This window comes from Drosophila serrata, unplaced genomic scaffold, assembly GCF_035046125.1.
Source record: "Drosophila serrata isolate PLE 108 unplaced genomic scaffold, ASM3504612v1 contig_92, whole genome shotgun sequence".
NCBI classification, from domain to species: Eukaryota; Metazoa; Arthropoda; class Insecta; order Diptera; family Drosophilidae; genus Drosophila; species Drosophila serrata.
The window spans coordinates 1-21,117 of record NW_028256990.1 but is presented as its reverse complement, the minus strand read 5'-3'; the positions used below and the strand labels follow the sequence as shown (position 1 = coordinate 21,117).

The 21,117-nt window shown below is 41.3% G+C and overlaps 2 protein-coding genes across 2 annotated transcripts; both read left to right on the top strand.

The window, feature by feature from the left end:
• The first annotated feature begins 2,771 nt into the window (after nucleotides 1-2,771).
• Nucleotides 2,772-7,724, top strand: LOC147644802 (uncharacterized). The gene is made up of 4 exons (XM_086840579.1): nucleotides 2,772-3,177; nucleotides 3,277-4,325; nucleotides 4,397-7,624; nucleotides 7,680-7,724. Exons 1-4 carry the CDS (start codon nucleotides 2,772-2,774, stop codon nucleotides 7,722-7,724), a joined length of 4,728 nt encoding a protein of 1,575 aa, XP_086696705.1.
• LOC147644801 (uncharacterized) lies at nucleotides 7,451-8,086 on the top strand. The gene has a single exon (XM_086840570.1). It carries the CDS (start codon nucleotides 7,736-7,738, stop codon nucleotides 8,075-8,077), a length of 342 nt encoding a protein of 113 aa, XP_086696696.1. The 5' UTR covers nucleotides 7,451-7,735; the 3' UTR covers nucleotides 8,078-8,086.
• The last annotated feature ends 13,031 nt before the right edge of the window (nucleotides 8,087-21,117 follow it).

The following is a 21,117-nucleotide window of genomic DNA, read 5'->3' as shown; positions in this document are numbered from 1 at the left end:
GAGACACTTCAGACTTGATTGTCTGTAGCTCCTCTACTCATGCAGCACCAGTTAGCATGTCATCGACGTAAAAGTCGGATTCAAAAAGCTCCAGGGTATGAAAGTTTCGCAGATTCGCTCAACCTGTTTAAACACCGAATAGTCAGACAAGGGGCTGGTCCAGTACCATATGTAAGAGTTTTAAGCTTCTATAATATCAAGGATTCAGAGGGGTCTCTTATCCACACTATGAGTTGAAATTGACTATATGCTTCACCATCACTTGGCGATACATCTTTTTAACACGGCAGTCTGGGCGTGCCTGTGCAGCCGGAAGCGGAGTAGAGTGGTGTACAACTCTTCTTGAATTGTCGGTCCCACCACCAAGATGTCATTCAAGTCCACCTGAGACGATGTCTTGCACAATGCGTCGAAAACGACGCGCAACTTTGTTGACGTACTCTGGTGCCTCAACACATACTTATATGGAATGACATAACGTGAATTGGAAGGAATTTCGTTGTCTGTAGGCAACATATGATCTAAGATATTCTTCCTTGGGCTTGGAGTTGGCTAGTCATGTCAGGATCTCGAGACAATCTTCTCAATCGACAAAAACCGCCGTTTTTTAACTTCGAAGAAATTGCCCAATCCATTAGGATCAGATTTAAACGGCAGCCTTACTTCAAGCCGACCTGATGGCAATACATGAGTATTCTTCCTATAGTAATCGCCACAGAAATTGTGGTCAGGCGACAGAATTTTATTTGGATTTCGCATTTCTTCTAGTTACCAATATTTCTGTAACGTAGTATCGATCGACACTAACAGTTTTTCACTACAAACAGTTTTTCACAACTTGTTTCGGGGCTGAAGATTTATATCTCCCCGAGAAAACCCAACCCAGAAGGGACTTTTGAAGAGTTGAATAGTCAGGACAGATTTCATATTATTCTACAATAGGACTACTATATCATATAGCTCACATAGGAACGATCGAGAAATTAATAAAATTTAAAATTATAACTTTATTAGTTTTCAAAAGATATTCATCACATTTGAAATATAACCATTTTATATTAGTCTGAAATATTATGTCAAATTTTATGAAAATCGGACTAATACATCATATACATAGCTCACATAGGAACGATCTAGAAATTAATACAATTAAAAATTATAACATTTTCAGTTTTCAACAAATTTTCATCAAATTTGAGATATAGCCATTTTATATCAGTCTTAAATTTTGTGTCAAGTTTAATGAAAATCGGACTACTATATCATATAGGTGCCATAAAAACGATCGTTTGATGTGGAGGAAAAATGCAAATCAGTGAATGTAGAACTGCAAATATAATATGTATAGGTGAATGAAATGAAAGAAGGTATTACTCCATTGTTTTTTAACATAAATATGTATAATTTATATTGTATGGATTCCTAGTCACCAAAGTTCTATTTGCAAGGGTATATAAAATTCGGCGTGCCGAAGTTAGCTCCCTTTCTTGTTTTCAATTAAAATATTTATTATTTTAACCCAATTGACCGTAACTGACTTAAACAAATAGAAAATGGTATTCCACTTAGTTGGGCAAAGTCTTTTCCTCCTCCAGGTAGAAACCAAAGGCATTTATTATACCACAAAGTTTCTTTAGTATACTGGTACCTTTAAAATAAAATAAAATTAAATTAACAATAAACAAGAAAGGAAGGTAACTTCGGCACGCCGAAGTTTATATACCCTTGCAGATACAACTTCGATGACTAGGAATCAATACAAAATAAAATATATATATTTATTTTATAAAAACCATTTCCAAAAAAATTTACACAAAATTGTAAAGTAATATTAAATGGCTATATATTAAATTTAATTAAATTCTGTTGAAAATGAAAATTGTATAATTTTTTATAATTTTGATCAAGAATATATATACTTTATATGGTCGGAGGTGCCTCCTTCACTGCGTTGCAAACTTCTGACTGAAATCATAATACCCTGCAAGGGTATAAAAATAAATACGGCATATAATCGACCTATTCGTGCGTTAGTTATTATTGCTCAAGGGTATTGTTTGGTTTGGGCGCTTGTCCCATTGTGCGGGAGAGCGGCGTTCGGCTGGTCGCTCGCTCGGTGTTGGATATTGCATACGAGAGAGATGGAATGAGAGGAGAAGAACAGTCTGCATTTGCGAACGACGAGGAACGCACGCCGCCGATCTAACGCCGTAATATTAACACACGCCTGTATATATATATAATGGTAAATTAAATATTGAATTTATTTGCTGTGTTTGATCTTGCCTGGGGAACCCCTCTTACAATGACCTCTTGTTAATAATACAAGGGGACACAACTATTCATGGTGGCCCATGAGGGGAACCTGCAAGTAAAACGTTAAAGTTGGCAATTTGGTGTGTAAATAGATTTCGTTAGATCGCGGCCGCGTTAAGTTTGCAAGTCGGCTCGGCAAATTGCCTGAAAAGAGGAAAGCGATACATAGTCGCAGCAACGGCGGTTTTTGGAATTGGCGAGACGATTTTCTTCTGCGCTTATTCCCGGCCTCTCGAAACAAGGGAAAAGAAACGACGATACATAGACGCCGCAGCTGCAGGTCACGGAACTTTCGAGACGTTTTCTTCTTGGTTTTCGCTGCTTCTGGAGGGTGGAATCGTGTATATAAACGGAGTAAGTGGACAAGTTGCGTGCGAGACAAGAATTTACCGAATTTTTAAATTACATGATTTTTGGGTTGGTGAGTTGCGCTAAGTTTGTTTTACGTTGGCATCATGAAATCTGATTCGGAGGCTCCGACTTTGGAGCAGTTAGCAAATTTGCAGGCAAATCGTTACCAATCTCTCAAATCGGTCTTGCAGAATTTTAAGAAGGATTCGCCATCCAGGAAAACAAGAATTTATCTAAAGAAGCGTCTGGAACAAGTGGAAGAAATTAGGAACGCGTTTCGGGAGACGGATTCCGTGATCGTAAATCTAGAAGGGTTTGCGGGCTCAAGCTATGCCGGAAAAAATTTCCTGTCGGAATTCGAGGAGCGCTATATGGACGCCTATTGCGCCATCGCGGAGGACTTGGACAAACTTGGATCCGAGATTCCGGCACCGCCGCCCCCAACAGGTGGGGGCGCCGACCCGGAAGTGCGACTGAACATGCCACAGATGGCAGTTCCCAAGTTCTCCGGTGAGTGTGTGAGCTGGCCAGGATATTATGACGCCTTCATGAGCCTCATACATAACAACAACAATTTGAGTAATGTTCAACGGTTACACTTTCTCAAAGAGTCGTTGCCACCAGGGCGCGATAATGACATCCGACAAATGCAGCTCATGGAGTCAAACTACGCCGTGGCGTGGGGAATGATGATTAAAAGGTATAATAATCCTCGTCTCGTCTTTTCTCACCACATGAACGCTATCTACGCTTTGCCCAGGTTGCAAAGAGATAGTACCGAATTGATAAGATCGATGTTAAGCACGGTCAATGTTTGCCTGGCTGCATTCCGCCGCGTTCAAGCCTTGGACGGGGAATCGCAGCACTGGTTGGCGCATTACGTAGCATCGAAGCTGCCCAAGGAGACCCATAACGCTTGGGAGCATCATCAAGGAAGCGGCGCCGCCGTTCCGACCTACAAGGAGTTGGAATCATTTTTGAATGATCGGCTGATTATAATGGATGCGATTGAGAACCGAAGCTCTTCGTACGACTCCAATATTAGCCCAGGATCCACCGACCCGAGCAAACGAGTGCGAGTGCATAATGCACAGGAGCGCTTAGGACGGGCGAATAGCGCCTGCTACCACTGTGGGGGCGACCATATTCTGCGTCGTTGCACAGCCTTTCTGGCCTTGGACTGCTATCAGAGAAAGGATATAGTGAGCAGAGCGAAATTATGTATTAATTGTTTGAGCAAGTCACATGCGCTGCCGCGCTGCACAAGTAACAAGAGCTGCCAAGTATGTGGGCAGCGTCATCACACCCTGTTGCACTTCCCAGTAATGGCTCAGCCGGCCCGGCCTTCAACGCCGCATCTTAGTGCACCCACAGCCACGGAGAACATATCTCAGCAGAGCCGGCGGTCAAGTTCGAGTCAGAACCCAAGCGCATCTTACAGATGCCATTCGGCAACGTCACCAAATGTTTCTTCGAGGAGCGTACTTCTCGCCACTGCTCGTATCACCGTGCGAAATCCGGTCAACGGGCTGCAAGCCATCATTAACGCTCTCATCGATCAAGGATCCGAGGCAACTATAGTATCTGAACACGTAGTACAGTCCCTGCATCTGACGCGGGCCAGCACCCGAGCGTCCATTTTTGGGGTCGGCCCTGGGGTTGGTCGTCGTTGAAGTATAAGGTCAATTTCGAAATCGGCAGTATTATTAACCCAACTTTTTCTTTAGAGGTCGATTCAGCATACGTTCTCCCTTCAGTTACTTCCTGCCTGCCGAGTCTTAGCTTCACGCCACAGCGTTGGGATCATATTCGAGGGCTCTCGCTGGCAGATCCTCACTACTCCCGGTCGAAGCGAGTCGACCTCATTCTAGGAGTGGACATGTTGGCGCAAATAATGTTGCCAGACACCAGGATCGGACTGCCCGGCGAGCCCTTAGCTCAGAATACGCACTTCGGATGGATTCTCTCTGGACGTGCAGAAGGCGTGAGGGAATCAACCCAGTTGCGCTGTCATCGAGTGCTTTTGGACACCGAGGCATGGCTGAAGCGCTTCTGTGAGGTAGAGTCAGTCCCAGAACGCCCTTCGTTATCGGAGGGGGACCTCTGGTGCGAGGCCTTCTTTCAGAAGACTTACGTACGTCGAGGGGATGGCCGCTATATAGTGCGGTTGCCCTTTAAAACCTATCGGGACCCAGCCATGGTCCTAGGAAGATCTCAGCAAATGGCGCTTAATCGGTTCCTACAATTGGAAAGACGCCTGTCCAGCAGTCCAGACCGGTGGAGCAAATATGTGGATGAGATCGAGGAATACTTCGCGCTCGAGCAAATAGCGCCGGCTGTGGGCAGTGAAAGTAGTTCAGTGAAGAATACTTCCACTAATATGCATGTAACCTCTTGTGTACTCCCACATCACGCTGTCTTCAAGAAGGAGACTCAGTCGACAAAACAGCGAATCGTCTTCGACGCCTCCTCAAGGACAAGCAACGGAAGGTCGTTAAACGATATTTTGTGGACCGGGCCTACACTGCAAAACGACATGTCGGCAGTCATACTCAATTGGCGGAAATATCGTTTCGTTTTCACGGCGGATATACAGAAAATGTATCGCTGCATTGATGTGCACCCGGAAGACGCCCAATATCAGCGGATTTTATGGAGGGCGGCGGATGGATCGATCCACGTTTATGCATTGTCGACGCTAACGTTCGGAACGGCTTCTGCGCCCTTCACGGCCATCAGGGTCATTCAACAGCTAGCGAAGGATGAACGGCGTTCATTTCCTAAAGCGGAAGAGGTGTTGATGCATGAGATATACGTGGACGACATTCTTTCCGGAGGACATTCGATAGAAGAGACGGAAGACAAGAGGACCCAGGTGGCGGGGGCGATAAAATCCGCGCGCATGGAGTTGCGGAAATGGTCCAGCAATGAAGCGAGTATCCTGCTCTCTATTCCGTTGGAGCATCAGTGCAGTCAGACACCATTAAACTGGGACACCACGGATCCTATCAAGGCGCTAGGAATGTATTGGCTTCCAAATAAGGACTGTTTCAAATTTAGGATCAATTTTGAGATACCGGATAGCTTAACCAAAAGGATGATTCTGTCAAGCATAGCAAGGCTGTTTGACCCGCTGGGACTCATCGCGCCGGTCATCATCTCGGGAAAGTTAATATTGAAGGACGTAACTATGGCGAAGAAAACGAATGCAGACGGAACCATGGCAACTCTGGATTGGGACGACGAGGTTCCTAATGCGCTTGCGGAACGGTGGCAAGCGTTTCGGGACGGCTTGCTAAGGATCGGCGATATCAGTATACAGCGGTGGATTCGTTATTCTCCTGGAGCCATAGTTTCGGCTCAGCTTCACGCGTTTTGTGACGGGTCGTCGACATCCTATGCAGCTGCGACTTATTTAAGGCTCCAACATCAAGATGGAACGTGCTACGCCTCTTTGTTGGCCGCAAAGTCAAAGGTTACTCCTACCAAACCCTTGACCATACCTAGGACGGAGCTGAGTGGTGCCGTACTGGCCGTCAAGTTGGTGAAATGGTTAACCGCGGCCAGGTGGATAAATGACCTCCCAATCCAAACCTTTTACTGGACGGATGCTACAATTCTTCTGCATTGGCTACACGGGGACGTCAATAGATGGAAGACTTTCGTCGCTAACAGGGTCGCCTTTATTCTGGATCATTCTGCGCCATCGCAATGGGGGCATGTAGGGACTAGCGAGAACCCAGCAGACTGTGCGACAAGAGGGCTATCTCCGAGTGAGCTAGCGGGCTACGGCTTGTGGTGGCGAGGCCCGGAGTGGCTTACACGCTGTCAAGGTGACTGGCCCTCGACGGAGGTCGGTCAGGCCGACATGAATGATGCCGCCTTAGAGGCGAAGGCGGATAAAGTTCTCGTTCACCACACAGTCCCGCTGCCATCGTTGATTGAGAGATTTTCGAGTTTCACCCAGGCCGTGAGAGTCGTAGCGTACGTATTTCGGTTCAAGTCCAATATTGCCGGAAAAGGAGAGAGGCGCACCGGTCCCCTAGGCATCGAAGAGCTCGACCATGCTCTATTCGCTATCGTGCGCATCGTCCAAGGGGAGTCTTTCGCATCGGAGCTGGCCGCAGTAAAAAATTCTAAACGGCTGCCCTCCAGAAGTAAGCTCTCGAGCTTGTCACCGATCTTAGTAGAGGGCATACTGCGAGTAAGGGGGCGGTTGCGCCATTCTGGTCTGTCGCACGAGCGTCGCCATCCAATTATCATTCCAAGCTCTCATCATTTTACACAACTAGTAATACGCTATTCGCATATCTTGACTCTGCACGGAGGTGCGCAGCTAACTCTGGCGCACACTCGCCAACGGTTCTGGATACTGACAGGAAGGCAGGCGGTGCGATCGATTGTACGGAAATGTGTGAGGTGCTTTCGGGCCCGGCCAATCACGTCGGCACAGCTTATGGGAGATTTGCCGATACATAGAGTGAACCCCCCTAGTCGGCCATTCCTGGCGACTGGAGTCGATTACACAGGCGCTATAGAGCTGAAGGCAGCGCGGTTGCGAGGAATTGCCGGTTACAAAGGATACATCGCCGTTTTCATTTGCCTTGCAACAAAGGCAGTGCATCTTGAAGCGGTGACAGGCCTCACCACGGAGCATTTTCTGCTAGCTCTGGGAAGGTTTACCGGTCGGCGAGGGATCGTTCAACATCTCTACAGTGACAACGGAACCAACTTTGTCGGCGCGGACAATCTGATGAAGGCATTCTACGGTAAGCTTCAGGAGGACTATGAGAAGCTCATAGCCCCCAAGCTCGCTTCGCAACGAACCACCTGGCACTTTAATCCTCCGCAGTCGCCCAATTTTGGCGGGCTGTGGGAGGCTAATGTGAAGTCGGTGAAGCATCATCTCAAGAGGGTCATTGGGGATCGGAGGCTCACCTATGAGGAGTTGTCAACGGTGCTCATAAGCATAGAGGCGTGCCTCAACTCCCGACCGCTCTGCCCTCTCACAGCTGATCCAGATGATCTCGAGGTGCTCACACCGGCTCACTTTTTGATTGGGGACTCCATGCTGGCGCCTCCGGAATATCGTCCTCAGTCCAAGTCCTTCGTGGAGCAGTTTCTAGTCCAGCAATCCATGATAAGGCATTTCTGGAAGGCTTGGAGTCGAGACTGGCTAGCCAATCTGCAGCAGAGACCCAAGTGGTGTCAGGAGACTGAGGGCATTCAGCTCCACGACCTTGTCATCATCAAGGATGACCGATTTCCGCCGTCGCAATGGCTACTGGGGCGCGTCGTGGAGTTGCACCCAGGGACTGACGCGTTGGTCCGGGTTGTAACGCTCAAAACCAAGCAAGGCCATTTAAAACGGTCAGTGTCAAAACTCTGTCCACTGCCGATACGTTCTTAGAGCTCTCACTTTGCGCACCTCAACCATAATGAATTGTTTCTTGCGCACGTTTCTTGTCTTATTTCTCCATACTAGATTCTACCCCGCCTACCACCATGCAGGATCTGGACAAGCGGAGATGTTTCATGCTCAGTCTAGCATTGGCGGGCGGCATTTTTGGTTTGGGCGCTTGTCCCATTGTGCGGGAGAGCGGCGTTCGGCTGGTCGCTCGCTCGGTGTTGGATATTGCATACGAGAGAGATGGAATGAGAGGAGAAGAACAGTCTGCATTTGCGAACGACGAGGAACGCACGCCGCCGATCTAACGCCGTAATATTAACACACGCCTGTATATATATATAATGGTAAATTAAATATTGAATTTATTTGCTGTGTTTGATCTTGCCTGGGGAACCCCTCTTACAATGACCTCTTGTTAATAATACAAGGGGACACAACTATTCAGGTATGTTATATGTAATGTAAAGGGCTTGCAATTTTTGTAACACAACACCTATATAATTTTACTAGTATATTAGACGAAGAAGGGCGAATCGGTGGACTATATATACTTTTACAGTTTTCAACAGATTTTCATCAAATTTGTATGTACTATATATATATATATATAATAGTCATGATTAAGACTTACCTCATTTAAGGCCACGTCATTGTTTAATTCCTTCCTTTAATTAAAGTAATCATGGCATCACTTCCTGTTATTTAATGCAACAAATATATTTTTTTCTAATAAATATTATCTAAATAATCATTTCTATAAAATGAGATTCAAATCGAATTATTAATTTTTTTTTTTTGTAATAAAAAATATTTTTCAACTTTGGTAGGGATTATCTTCATTAAAAAAAATATTTTCTATTACTAATTTTTGAACACATAAAATGCAATGTTTTGAGAATGTGCATGCAAAATTTCATGTCTCTGAAAAATTTATTTTAAAAGTTACAGAATTATGGACAACAAATGAACTTCCTGGCCCATAGTGCATTGGCCAGATGACACGTCAGCGGTCGAAGGGTAATCGTTAGATAACTATGATCAGTATATAACGATGATCAGTAATTAAGTACCTATGACCAGTGAGTATGTATGATCAGTAATTAACTTTGAACACTAGTAAACAATGACTTGCAACTTTGGAAACACAACACATATCTGCGACGTGGCCAGCAGCAGTCACTTCGTTCCGGGGATGTTAGAACTAGTTGGGAATCATATGCTCCTATGTGCGAGATTTTTTTTGGAACAAATTTAAGAGCATGCTATTGGAGCCATAAAGTCATTCTTCTATATAATTATACTAGTAAATAAATTAAATAAGGGCGAATCGGTGGACTATATATATACATATATATAGCTGCCATAGGAACGATCGGAAAATTGTAAGAAAAAATTGATAACTTTTACTGTTTTCAACAGGTTTTCATCAAATTTGTTTTTCAATTTTATTTATTCAATGAACACACGCCAAAAGATAACAAAGCTTTTCCATTGAACAACAGCAAAATGGTAACATGATCTCTGTGTGGTCTTTATCTTATAAAGACTCATTTCCATTGAACAAAAAATAAATGATAAGGATGATATTTGTCTTGTTTTTTAATGCATTATTTAAGTTTCATTTTAAATGAAATTATGACTATCTGGCTTACGCATTATGTCGCTTTGAATCGTGACCGAAATTCGGATGTGAGTAATTTTATAATCTTGGCGACGCGTCGCCAGTATTTATCTGAATGCGAATGATAATCTGAAACTGTCAAAGGTCGCTGTGCCGTCTCAAAGACTTAATAATATATATTATATATATATTTTTTTTTTATTTTCTTTACTTTCTTAAATTTCGCACTTTTTTGCTAACCTCGGCGAAAACCACCCGCTGAACGAAACTCTGTTTCCCTTGTCGCTACAAGTTTATACCATTTTTTTGACTTGACTTAAAAACGCGCTGACCTCAGCCACCTTGCTCAGTTTGGTGGTCAGGGAGGACGTGGAGGTGGTGTTGGTGGTGCCGAAGGTGGTGCTGGTGACACACAAACCATAAGACGATCGAGAATGCCATGGCTCCCCACCGTCACCACCGCCTGAAGGGCAGCACCTGCAGCATGGCCCTCACTAAAGAGCCAGGTGCGGATTTCACGATCTCTCAATAAATATACCCACAATAAGGGGTTATGGTTTTAAGAATTTAATTATGTTATAATATAATAATTAATAAATAAATTATATCAATATGAAATACATACTTGCAACAGTCTAGCCAATCTAGTCATGTCTTACTTACCCACTTGTTTGTCCTTTCATTTAAACTCTAATAAAGATAATAATAACAAGAAAGGAAGCTAACTTCGGCATGCCGAAGTTTATATACCCTTGCAGATAGAACTTCCATGAATAGGAATCCATACAATATAAATTATATATATTTGTGTTAAAAAACAATGAAGTAATACCTGCTTTCATTTCATTCACCTATACATATTATATTTGCAGTTTTACATTCACAGATTTGCATTTTTCCTCTACATCAAACGATCGTTTGTATGGCACCTATATGATATAGTCGTCCGTTTTTCATGAAATTTGACACAAAATTTAAGACTGATATAAAATGGCTATACCTCAAGTTTGATGAAAATCAGCTGAAAACTGAAAAACTTATAAATTTAATTGTATTAATTTCTCGATCGTTCCTATGGGAGCTATATGATATAGTAGTCCGATTTTCATAAAATTTTGTGCAAAATTGTAGAGTATAGTAAAATGGCTATATCTCAAATTTGATCCAATTCTATTGAAAACTGAAAAAGTTAAAAATTTTTTTGTAAAAATTTTCCGATCATTCCTATGGCAGCTATATGATATAGTCGTCCGATCCGGCCCGTTCCGACATATATACGAGTGAGAGTATATAGAAGGCTAACTACAAAGTTTCATTCAGATAGCTTCAAAACTGAGAGACTAGTTTGCGTAGAAACGGACAGACGGACAGACGGACAGAAGGACAGACGGACAGACGGACAGACGGACAGACGGACATGGCTAGATCGACTCGGCTGTTGATCCTGATCAAGAATATATATACTTTATATAGTCGGAGGTGCCTCCTTCACTGCGTTGCAAACTTCTGACTGAAATTATAATACCCTGCAAGGGTATAAAAATTACATATATAGTTTGCTTACCAGTGCAGGCTTCACCTTCCATGGATTTTATTGCCAATATTTGGTTTACTAGCGCTCATTCCTTAATGTAAACTATTGTTCTTTAAATATGTATATGACGATTTTAAATAATTATCGCTAGTCACCGCATATCCAAAGCTTTTAAAACTAATAACTTCTTGTTTTGTTGTTTCAAAATAAATTTCGTAGATTGCTGAAATTTTACTCTATATTGTTGTGAGATGCGGCAACAACTTTTCTACATTCACATTTGGCCCGAATGTTGCTCCAACTTTAAAAATAAACGATGCAAATTGTTTTAGGCCGGAATCCTGAATCATTTTAAAGGAGCGGCAATTTTTAACTGTCCATTTTGTTATTAGTTCCATGCCCTCTTCTTTCGTTTCCGAGTTCACTTCGACGGGCGTAGCATTATCAATATCGGCGTTTATATTAAAGGATTTGTGCTTTGTTAAGTTTGAAGTGCTTCTATTAAATTTATACACACTGTAGCACTTTTTGCAGACAACTACACCACTAGTATCTCTATGCGTAGATACTGCTGCATCCAAAAGCTATAAACAAAGCACACAGCCACTAATTATAAATTCAAAATATACCAATATAGAAGCATCATAGACTTACGTGATTACAAACACATATGTACTTAACCAATGCGCAATTCACTTTTTTAAAACCGTTTTGGCACGCCGAATTGCGACTCGGGCTTGTACTCAAATAACCGAAAATTTTGAATACATTCGTGCAGACCTATAGTCTTTACCATATGTCCCAAGTTAATGGATTCACGAATAAATTTTATATAATTATTTTTGAGGTTTACATTTTCAATCAATTTTTTTTTTTTTTTAATTATAAAATCGTGCTATTGATTGCGCCTTGAAATCTCCTTATTCGTTTTCATTTTTAAATAAAATTTTTACCACATATCTTCTATTTTTATCTATTTTATCAATGACATTATTCTCATTTTCCATTTGCCAAAATCTTTCTATGTTTTCTACTTCCATAGTAGTAGCAATAATTTACTTTTTACCTTTTGATTTGGTACAACCGAATATTATCCATCCGAAATCAGTGTTCTGCCCTAGTAGTCCATCTATTTTAACCACTCCCTTTTCAAGAATATGGGGATACAAATCCACCCCTATTACAATTCCTAATCTGCTTGGTTTATTTAAGTAAGGGTCCGCCAACGAGAATTATGTCCATTTTGACTTTTCAATGTTTATTGCATTTATTGGTAAAGCCTGTTATGTGTAACGCAAGTGTTAACTTTATCCCGTTTTTCAGTTCGGACATGGAGCGTAATGTGGTATCTTGCAAATTGAACATACATTTTCCGAGGTACACGGTTTAAAGGAAGAATGCAGATATTTTAACAACAACTACACAAGCGATTTTTCCGAATAACTTCTCTTCGTTCTGCTGGAATCATTATTCTAAATTTATAGCAGTTTGTTACAACGTGTGCTACCATTTTATATAGGAGACAGCATACTTTTATCGTGCTATTAATCATTATTTTACCAATTTTTTTCCCCTCTTCTTTTGGCAAGCCAAGAAAACTAAATAGTTTTTCTTATAAATCCATTACATTGCTCAGTAATTGAATTTCTTTCGTTTTCTTAACATGTGTTTCATATAATTATTCTTGGACGTTGATGCACTAAGGTCAGTACATACAAGTGGCCCGTATGACACCAGACACGTGCCTGTTTGGGTTAGGTGTTAGTAGGCGCGATGGAAAATATAGGACAGAATACGAGGAAAATTGACTACCGGCGTGCTGCCAGATTGTTAGCTTGCATGCTTACTAAGTATGTTAATATCAAAGATTTTAATTTGGGAAGGGAATCTACGTTAGAAATTAGTGTGTACAAATCATTATAATTTGCACATAACACTCTAAAAGGTTCATGCAGTTCAAAGGAGGTCCTACAGTGGCGCAACACTAATGGGATATAGGATCTAGTGGTTCTACATGGTACATGGAAATTAAGCTGACCCAACAAGTCAGCACTTTCCACCTCACCATGGATAAGGTTAAAAATAAAGGTTATCCCTAGCATCGTTCTACGATTGGCTAAGGACGGCAAGTTTATTAATAGGAGTCTACTAGAGTAGGAAGGTAATCTTTGGTTTGCATCCCAATTTAAACCGCGTAGAGCGAAAAGTAAAAAGTTCTTTTGAACCGACTCAATGCGTTTACTATGGACGCCGTACTGAGGGCTCCAAACGCAGCATCCATATTCTAGGATAGGACGAACTAAGGAAGTATATAAGGATTTAGTAACATAGGGGTCATTGAATTCCTTCGACCACCGTTTAATAAATCCAAGCACACCCCTGGCTCTATTTACCATAGACGAAATATGATCAATAAAGTCAAGTTTTGGGTCCAAGCGGACGCCCAAATCGTCAACTTGTATTAATTCTTTCCAAAGAGCAGCCGTTCAGCGTGTAAGTAGCAAGCTTAGAAACGACACGTGAGAATGTCATTAGCTTGCATTTCGAGTCATTTAAGTTTAATAAATTTACACGGCACCAAGTTTGAAAATTATTAAGATCTGTTTGTAAATCCGACTGGCAGGCAACGTCATTGTATTGCACGCAAAGCTTGACGTCATCCGCGTACATAAGTACTCTGGAGTTAGTCAAGACTTTGGGCAGGTCAAATGCTTTACTGAAATCAGTATAGATTACATCTGTCTGACAATTATTATGGAAGCCCTTTATAATATAGGAAGAGAGCTCCAAAAGATTTGTTGTTGTTGATCTTCGCTTAATAAAACCATGTTGACATGGAGTAATAACCGATCTACAAAGGTGCTGTAAGTGAGGGGTGATAATGTTTTCAAATAATTTAGGGATGGCCGACAACTTAGAGATTCCTCTATAATTGCTGGCATGCAATTTGCTACCTTTTTTGTGGAGAGGAATAATAAACGATTCCTTCCAAATAATGGGAAAGTGGGAGGTTTCTAAGGACAAGGTAAACAATTTCAGAAGGGGATAGCACAGGGCGTCGGCACAATACCTGAGCACACAGCCAGGAATTCCGTCGGGACCTGGCGAATAAACTGGCTTGACACGATGAAGATCTAAAAGGAGAGAGCTTTCGTTTAGGCTAGGACAGAAAATTAAGTTCGATTTGGGTATTTTGTTGGAATAAGTCTGGTGTAAATTCGAAGAGTTTTAAGAAGTTTTTTGAAAAAACTGTGAAAATAGATCGGCTTTTACCTGATCATAATTTGCCGTAGTATTTTCAAATGAAAGCGAGCAAGAATTTGTTTTAGGCTTACATTTAGTGTTAACAAAATTATAAAACTGTTTTGGGTCCTGTGAGAACTGGGCCCTACAACGAGTTAAATAGTTTTTATAAAACTGCGCGTTCAGCACGGTAAAGTTTGACCGAGCTGATAAACAAAATGAAAGGGCAGATTGAGAACCAGTGATTTTAAATTTAGCATACAGTCTAGATTTTTATTTTTAAGTCGGCTCAACTCTTTAGTAAACCACGGCGGTTTATTCGAGCTTGGCGGATAATATAACGGAACACATTCAGTAAAAAATGAATTCATGGCGCTTTAAAAAAGATCCACGGCAACTGCCATGTCAGTGCACATGTATAGATCGGACCAATTGAACTCGTTTATAAAATTATTCAGCCGTTCAAAGTCCGTTTTGCGAAAACATAGGACTTTATTGGCTGGACGGTCAGAAATATTCTGTACGTCACACCCAATATCAAGAGTCACATCGAAAGTTGGATGATAAGGATCTTCGGGTTGCGTTAGAGGCGCCACCCTTGCTAAACTGACTCTCGCAGGATCAGAGACGAAGCAAAGATCGAGCAAGCGCTGTAAGGAATTTCGAACATGGTTGACTTGAGGCAGCGAAATGTCAAACAAGCCAGCGATAAAGTCATGTTGTGTAGGTGCATGGAGAGTATTGGTGGAATTATTTGAGCACCAAATAGCACCAGGGATATTAAAATCTCCTAGAACTACCAACTGGTCTCTATCCAAAAGTCTACTGGAAACCATCTGAATAGCGGAAAGGTGATTCCAATAAATAGGAAGTTCCGACAGTGGAGGTATGTAGGAACAGGTAATAAAAATGGAGCTACCTTTGATAGATAGCTTCACACAGAGGAATTCAACATCGTTGCATTCCTGGAAGGTTAATAATTCTGACGTGAGTGAGGAGTCCACCGCTATAAAAACTCCACCCCCGCGTGTGATAGGGCGATCTAGCCGATATACCGTGAACACAGCTGGAAAAACTTCGGAGCTCAGAATCTCCGGCTTTAACCAGGTTGCTGTGAGCACAATAACCTGAGATGCAAACGAAAGGCTATCAGAATACAAGATAGGAAGCTTACTACGTAAGCCTCTTGCATTCTGATAGGAAATACCTAAGGAGTAGGTTAGTTTTTTGGGTCGGGATTGGAAGACGTAGAAGGCGCAGTGGTAACATCAGGCCTGGGAAGAGTTATTCCTACAGGCCGCTTTTTCTTTTTCTTTGCCTCGAACTCCTTAACAACTATGTACTCTGGCCAGAAGTTGCTCTCCCAACTTAATAGTGTTAAAGAGCTCGTTAGGGACATTTATTTTGAAAGATGAAATGTCCCTTGCGTAAGAAAATTTGAACTTTTCCACCTTTATCTTAATTTTTTCGGCTCTGGTTTTGCCTTGTATAAAGGCGAGAACATCTTCCGATGTTTGGTCAGGGGAGAGCCGCGAGACAAAAATATGTCTCGTCGGTGGAACAGCTATAAGGGCTTTTGGCAAGGCAGATTGGTTATCTGCCGTGCCATTGTCGGCCGGTATTCCGGGCCTAACACCCTGGGCAGATATATTTGTGTGCACGGGACTTTGAGGGGTCAATATTTGCGATCTACCAGGGGACAAAACAGAAATCACCGGCGGTACGGCCACTCCCACTGCACATTCGGGTACCGAATCTTTTCTAGCGCTCGATCTCAGCACTCTTGGAATTAATGCTGAGGTCGAGGGCTGTGCCGAGGGAGGCTGCTGCTGAGAGCCCGTTGCAGGTAGTTGAGGTCCGTCTACATTCTGCCCACCAATAGCAGTTTTTTTGCGCCTAGGAGACACATTTAATAGCGTAAGGCTATTAAATTGGGTGTCCAGCGCCAAGAACATATCAAGAGTTTTACGAAAACTCGTTAAAATGCCCTTAAAACCGCTTTTGTTTTGCCGCATGAAAGACGTCATTTCCCTTTCTACATCGCGACAGGCCTCACAGCAGTAACGCAGGCCGATGTTTTTCCTTACATCGTCCACCGTCCGAGCTGCAACTCCAATACACTTGGCGTGTATGACATTGTCGCACAGCCAGCAGCCGATTGTAAGGTCACCTGCAGCAATTGCCTTTTTGCAGGTTTTAACGGAACAGACAATATTTGAGGACATTATAGCGACTTACCACTGTACTTTCAATTGAAAAAAAAAACAGAGCTATTAAGAAAGAAGGGAGAGCGAGAGAGCGGGAGAGCGTAATAGATTAGATAAGATAAGAAGTGCAGCGGCACAACTAAAGCGAGAAAGTTGGAGAGCGTGGGAGATAAATAGATGAAACGTTTAGCTGTTGCGACGGCGCAAACAAAAGCTAAACGAAAAAGGCACAAAAAGGAATTCAAAATATGCAAAAGCTAGCACTAGCAGCACAACTAAATTGGAGAATAAAACCAATTATATACACAAAATTAGGATAGCTGCATGCACACGCGAAGTGAACGGGAAGTTATAAACACAAATTAGAAAATTTAAGTTAACCCCGGTGGTTAGATTGAAACTTTAACACAAAACGAGAGCGCAAGAAAAAAACACGTCCGTTCACTTGGAAAGATGATATTTAAATCACTTCTTTATTTAAATTTTCGATGTGCGAAAACTACATCAACAACCCCATTTAAATTGCCCTTAAAATTTTTAAAAATATATTGACTTACATCACTAAGCAAGAAATACATAGAGAAGCCAAACCAAGGGGTGTATATAGTATAAATTGTATAGTCTTTGGATCGACCGTGGAACGATGAGCAAGGGTGTGTTTCTTTGCGCTGCAGCGCACTATGTTATGAATTGATCAAACTGCTATGTTACATACCCAAAATGTTAACTTAACAGTTCAATGTTAAAATAACAGCTGTTAAAGTCAGCTGTTGCAAGCGAACACCACGGGCTATCTTATAAGTTGACTTTGCGGTGCAGTTTCAAATTGGCATATCTCTGACATAAAATCATTATATAACCAAATTCAAACTGAATATTAATTCTTCAGGTTATTATTATGTGTTGATACTAATATGTTGCGTGTTGCGTTCGTATTTTTCTAAAAATTTTTAAATTTAGCAAGTGGTGTCCATTCGTCACTTTTGGAAATAAAGTTGAACTTTCCAAAGGGTTTTAAAAAAAGATTCAAATTGTATCAGCGAGTGTCCATATACATGTTGTAGGTTTGTCAATTCTGAATTCAAAATACATAGGCTCATTGTGCGTTTTTTGCGGTCTTTTGCGTAATTTGAATTATTATGGAGCAACATCTTGGTCAGAAATGCAGAACTGCTAGTAGTGTGGGCGTAAGCAAGGGAGGTTCAATTTCTCCGGAAATATATTGTGGAACAATCAAACTCCGCAGAATATAAGGTTTTCTTAATCGTTAAAACTGATATCGACGTTAGGGAAGACGACAATACATATTTTTTTATAATAATAATGAAATTGATGACAATGATGAACTTAATAATTAATATGTAGAATAATAAAACCAAAAATAATGATATTTTTAAATAACTTCTACATTTATTATCCGATCTGAACCAAATTTACAGGACACATTTAAAATAAGAAATTCATCCTGTGTTCTAAAATTGGGGTCTCTAACTTGAAAATTGCTTTAAATATTAGATTTTTTTCGATTTCTGTGGGCCGAGGGGGGCGTTGACACTCCCACTTTTCTAAAATAGCTTCCTATAGTCATAACCATAATTATATAAGAAACCTGCAGTGAAGAATGTTAATAATTTCAAAAATTTTAATTTTGGCCACGAAAACGGGTCAAATTCCACATAGTGCGCTGTGCTCTCGTTTCTGTGTATATGTGTATATGTGTACAAGCGCTCGCACGTTTGTATGCGTGTTCAAATTTCTGCATGCAGAGTGTTTTTCAAAGATTTTGGACGGCCACCGTCAGTGCGCCGCGGCGGCGGCTCACTTGCTTATGACGTCACAGCAATACTTAGCGGCTAGCGCTTGCATTGGGGGGCAAATTATTTAAGTTAACTATAATTACTACTTATTTTAAGTTTTTTTTTCTGACTATATTTCCCAATAGGTATTTTGTTGATGAATCATCGATGAATTGTTGATGAATAATCTAGACATATCGTTCGGGTGCTCTGGGGTTCCAGGCTCAGTCGTTTTTGTGATAGTATTTTTTGTACTGTTTGACTTCTCTATGTATTTCTTGCTTAGTGCTTATATATCGATTAAATAAACCATTTAATTGGTTTAGCTCAATTGTTGGTCGGAGAATATTTTTCTCTTATTTTCGTACCGCTTGGTTAAGAGTTCCCAAGCGTTAGTTTTCGGCAGAACCTGTTAGTAGGTGAGCTAAGATCATCTCTTAAATGAATTATTTCTTTAAATAATTCGAAAAATAAATCCCACTCTTTTCCTTCTCCAGAAAAGATGGGAACCTTATTTTTGGTAAGGTATGTCCTCTACTCTGTCATTTATCAATAATCCAGTATTAATCCCCGGTTTGATCCTCTAATACCCAAGAGTTCCTCAAGGCACTTATTATATAATTTTTATTATCTAAAAAATGTGAGCTTATGAGTGGAAGCTTTGAAAGCTCTCAGACGGTTTAAAACGGGACATTTTCCGTGTTGTTCACATGCATCATGCATTCGCGCGCAAAAATTGCTGTGTGATGCGTAGTGTGTTTGTGTTAATTAATAAAAGTGAAATAATAACTTCAAAATCAGCTAAATAAAAATTATTGTTCTTAAAGGTATGATTTTATACTTATTGATTTTAAGGAATTGAAGAAGGGTACATGTTTTGGAACGGAAAATCCACGCTAGGATTGAAGGACGTTCACCCACGATCCTCACTTAAAAAAAGGATGGATGTGATATTCCTTGAGAGATACTTGAAAAGGTCATTTGTTTTCCCATAGAAGGATAGTAACACACAATCCCCTCCTTGAAGAAGGATGAGAGGAAGGGGGTTTTCCCACACTCATTGCATCTGGAGTTGTTCGAATTCGTGTGATGACATATACAATTAGCTTATCTAAATAGGGGTGGAGGGTAGAGGTGGAGAGCTATCGATGGCACTATCGACACTATCGATGGTTTGGCGCTATCGCACCGCCATCGATGGCAGCCCTGCACTATCGATAGTTTTGCACGCGACTTATCACATCACAAAGAAAAAATAAAGTTGAAAGTGGAACGCCAAAATATAGTGAAAAGCTAAAGTATAGCTGAAAGTAAAAATCTCCTAATGCTCTTTTTAAAAACGAATTAGTTTTGTACTTCTTTTCCGCTCGAATACACAGTTCGACGATGTACTTTTTATACAATCCCTAATCAAAAAAATAAATAAATAAATTAATTTTTTATTTTTAAAGAGTTAAAAATATAATAAAGTTTTGTTCAAATTTCATTTTATAGCTTTTTTTACATCTAAAAATTCAAAAGCATAACACTACCGATAGTACTATCGACACTATCGATGGTTTGAGAAAAATAATCGCTCACTATCGATGGCGACGACTATCGATAGTTCTCCACCTCCACTGGAGGGTGAAAAGGATACACTTATAACGGTTTCACAGCGAAGACAGAGCTCGTTTTAAAAAGAATGGAAAGAGTAAGAAAATGTCAAGTGTTTGCAATACATTTTTTTTATTTTCGTGGATCCTGTAGCGCTTGCTCGGCAGAAGATACTTTTATTAGCGCCATCTGTTGGTCGATCATATGTCGAAAGGCGGCTTTGCCAGTGTAGCAAGCGTAGGTCGGCTAGGGCACGAAAGATCGGGTGAGAGAGCAACAGAGGCATTTGTCAACGGTCTGCCCGTTTCCACCACTTTCACATTGGGTTACCGCCACTTTACCGGCGTCATCTTCCAGCATTCCATTTTTGGCTGCTGAAGTGAAGTGACTCCTAACTTTTCGACTGGCGGGCAGATTTTCGATACAAAGTATTTGCGAGTGTTCAAAGTGTCGAGAATACGATTTTGGTTATTGGCCACAGAGCCGCGAATAGAAAGGTGAGCGTACAGAGAGGGGAATGCATAGGCAGCGTGAATTTATTTAAGAATTTTAAAGGCTGCAGTTTGTACCGCTTTATGGCCCCAGGAGAGGAGAGGGGCAGGCTAGTAAACGACGCCGGCGCAGCTTCTTGGATCCTTTCAAGCGCCTGGAGCTAAATTCCTGGACGAGGACATCCGCGTCGCCCCGCTCAGCAGAGCTGGGGAATATTCTTTTTTATTTAATTTTATGTGGTTGATAAATAATTAGTCGCCGAATGCTGTATAACGACGAGCTTTTATGCCAGAGTCGGCGTAGGCGTAGATTTCGGCAAAGTATTACTCTCAGTTTCATGTACAGTAGAGTCCCGATAATTCGTACCCCGCTAAATCGAAAATCGCGATAATTCGTAAAAAATTCTGTCCCCTTGAAAAAAAACTCGTTAATTCGTAAAAATTCCATACATTTTGGTCCCCTCGTTAATTCGTATTATTTGGCGCAACGCAAAGAATATTGAATCTCTTATAAATCGTAAATTTGTTTCGTAACCTCTTATAAATCGTAAT

Coding starts and splice junctions, on each gene's coding strand:
- LOC147644801 (XM_086840570.1), top strand. CDS start 7,736: ATGCTGGCGCCTCCGGAATATCGTCCTCAGTCCAAGTCCTTCGTGGAG.
- LOC147644802 (XM_086840579.1), top strand. CDS start 2,772: ATGAAATCTGATTCGGAGGCTCCGACTTTGGAGCAGTTAGCAAATTTG. Junction 4,326..4,396: donor TTTTTGGGGTCGGCCCTGGG/GTTGGTCGTCGT, acceptor TTTTCTTTAGAG/GTCGATTCAGCATACGTTCT. Junction 7,625..7,679: donor CCTATGAGGAGTTGTCAACG/GTGCTCATAAGC, acceptor GCCCTCTCACAG/CTGATCCAGATGATCTCGAG.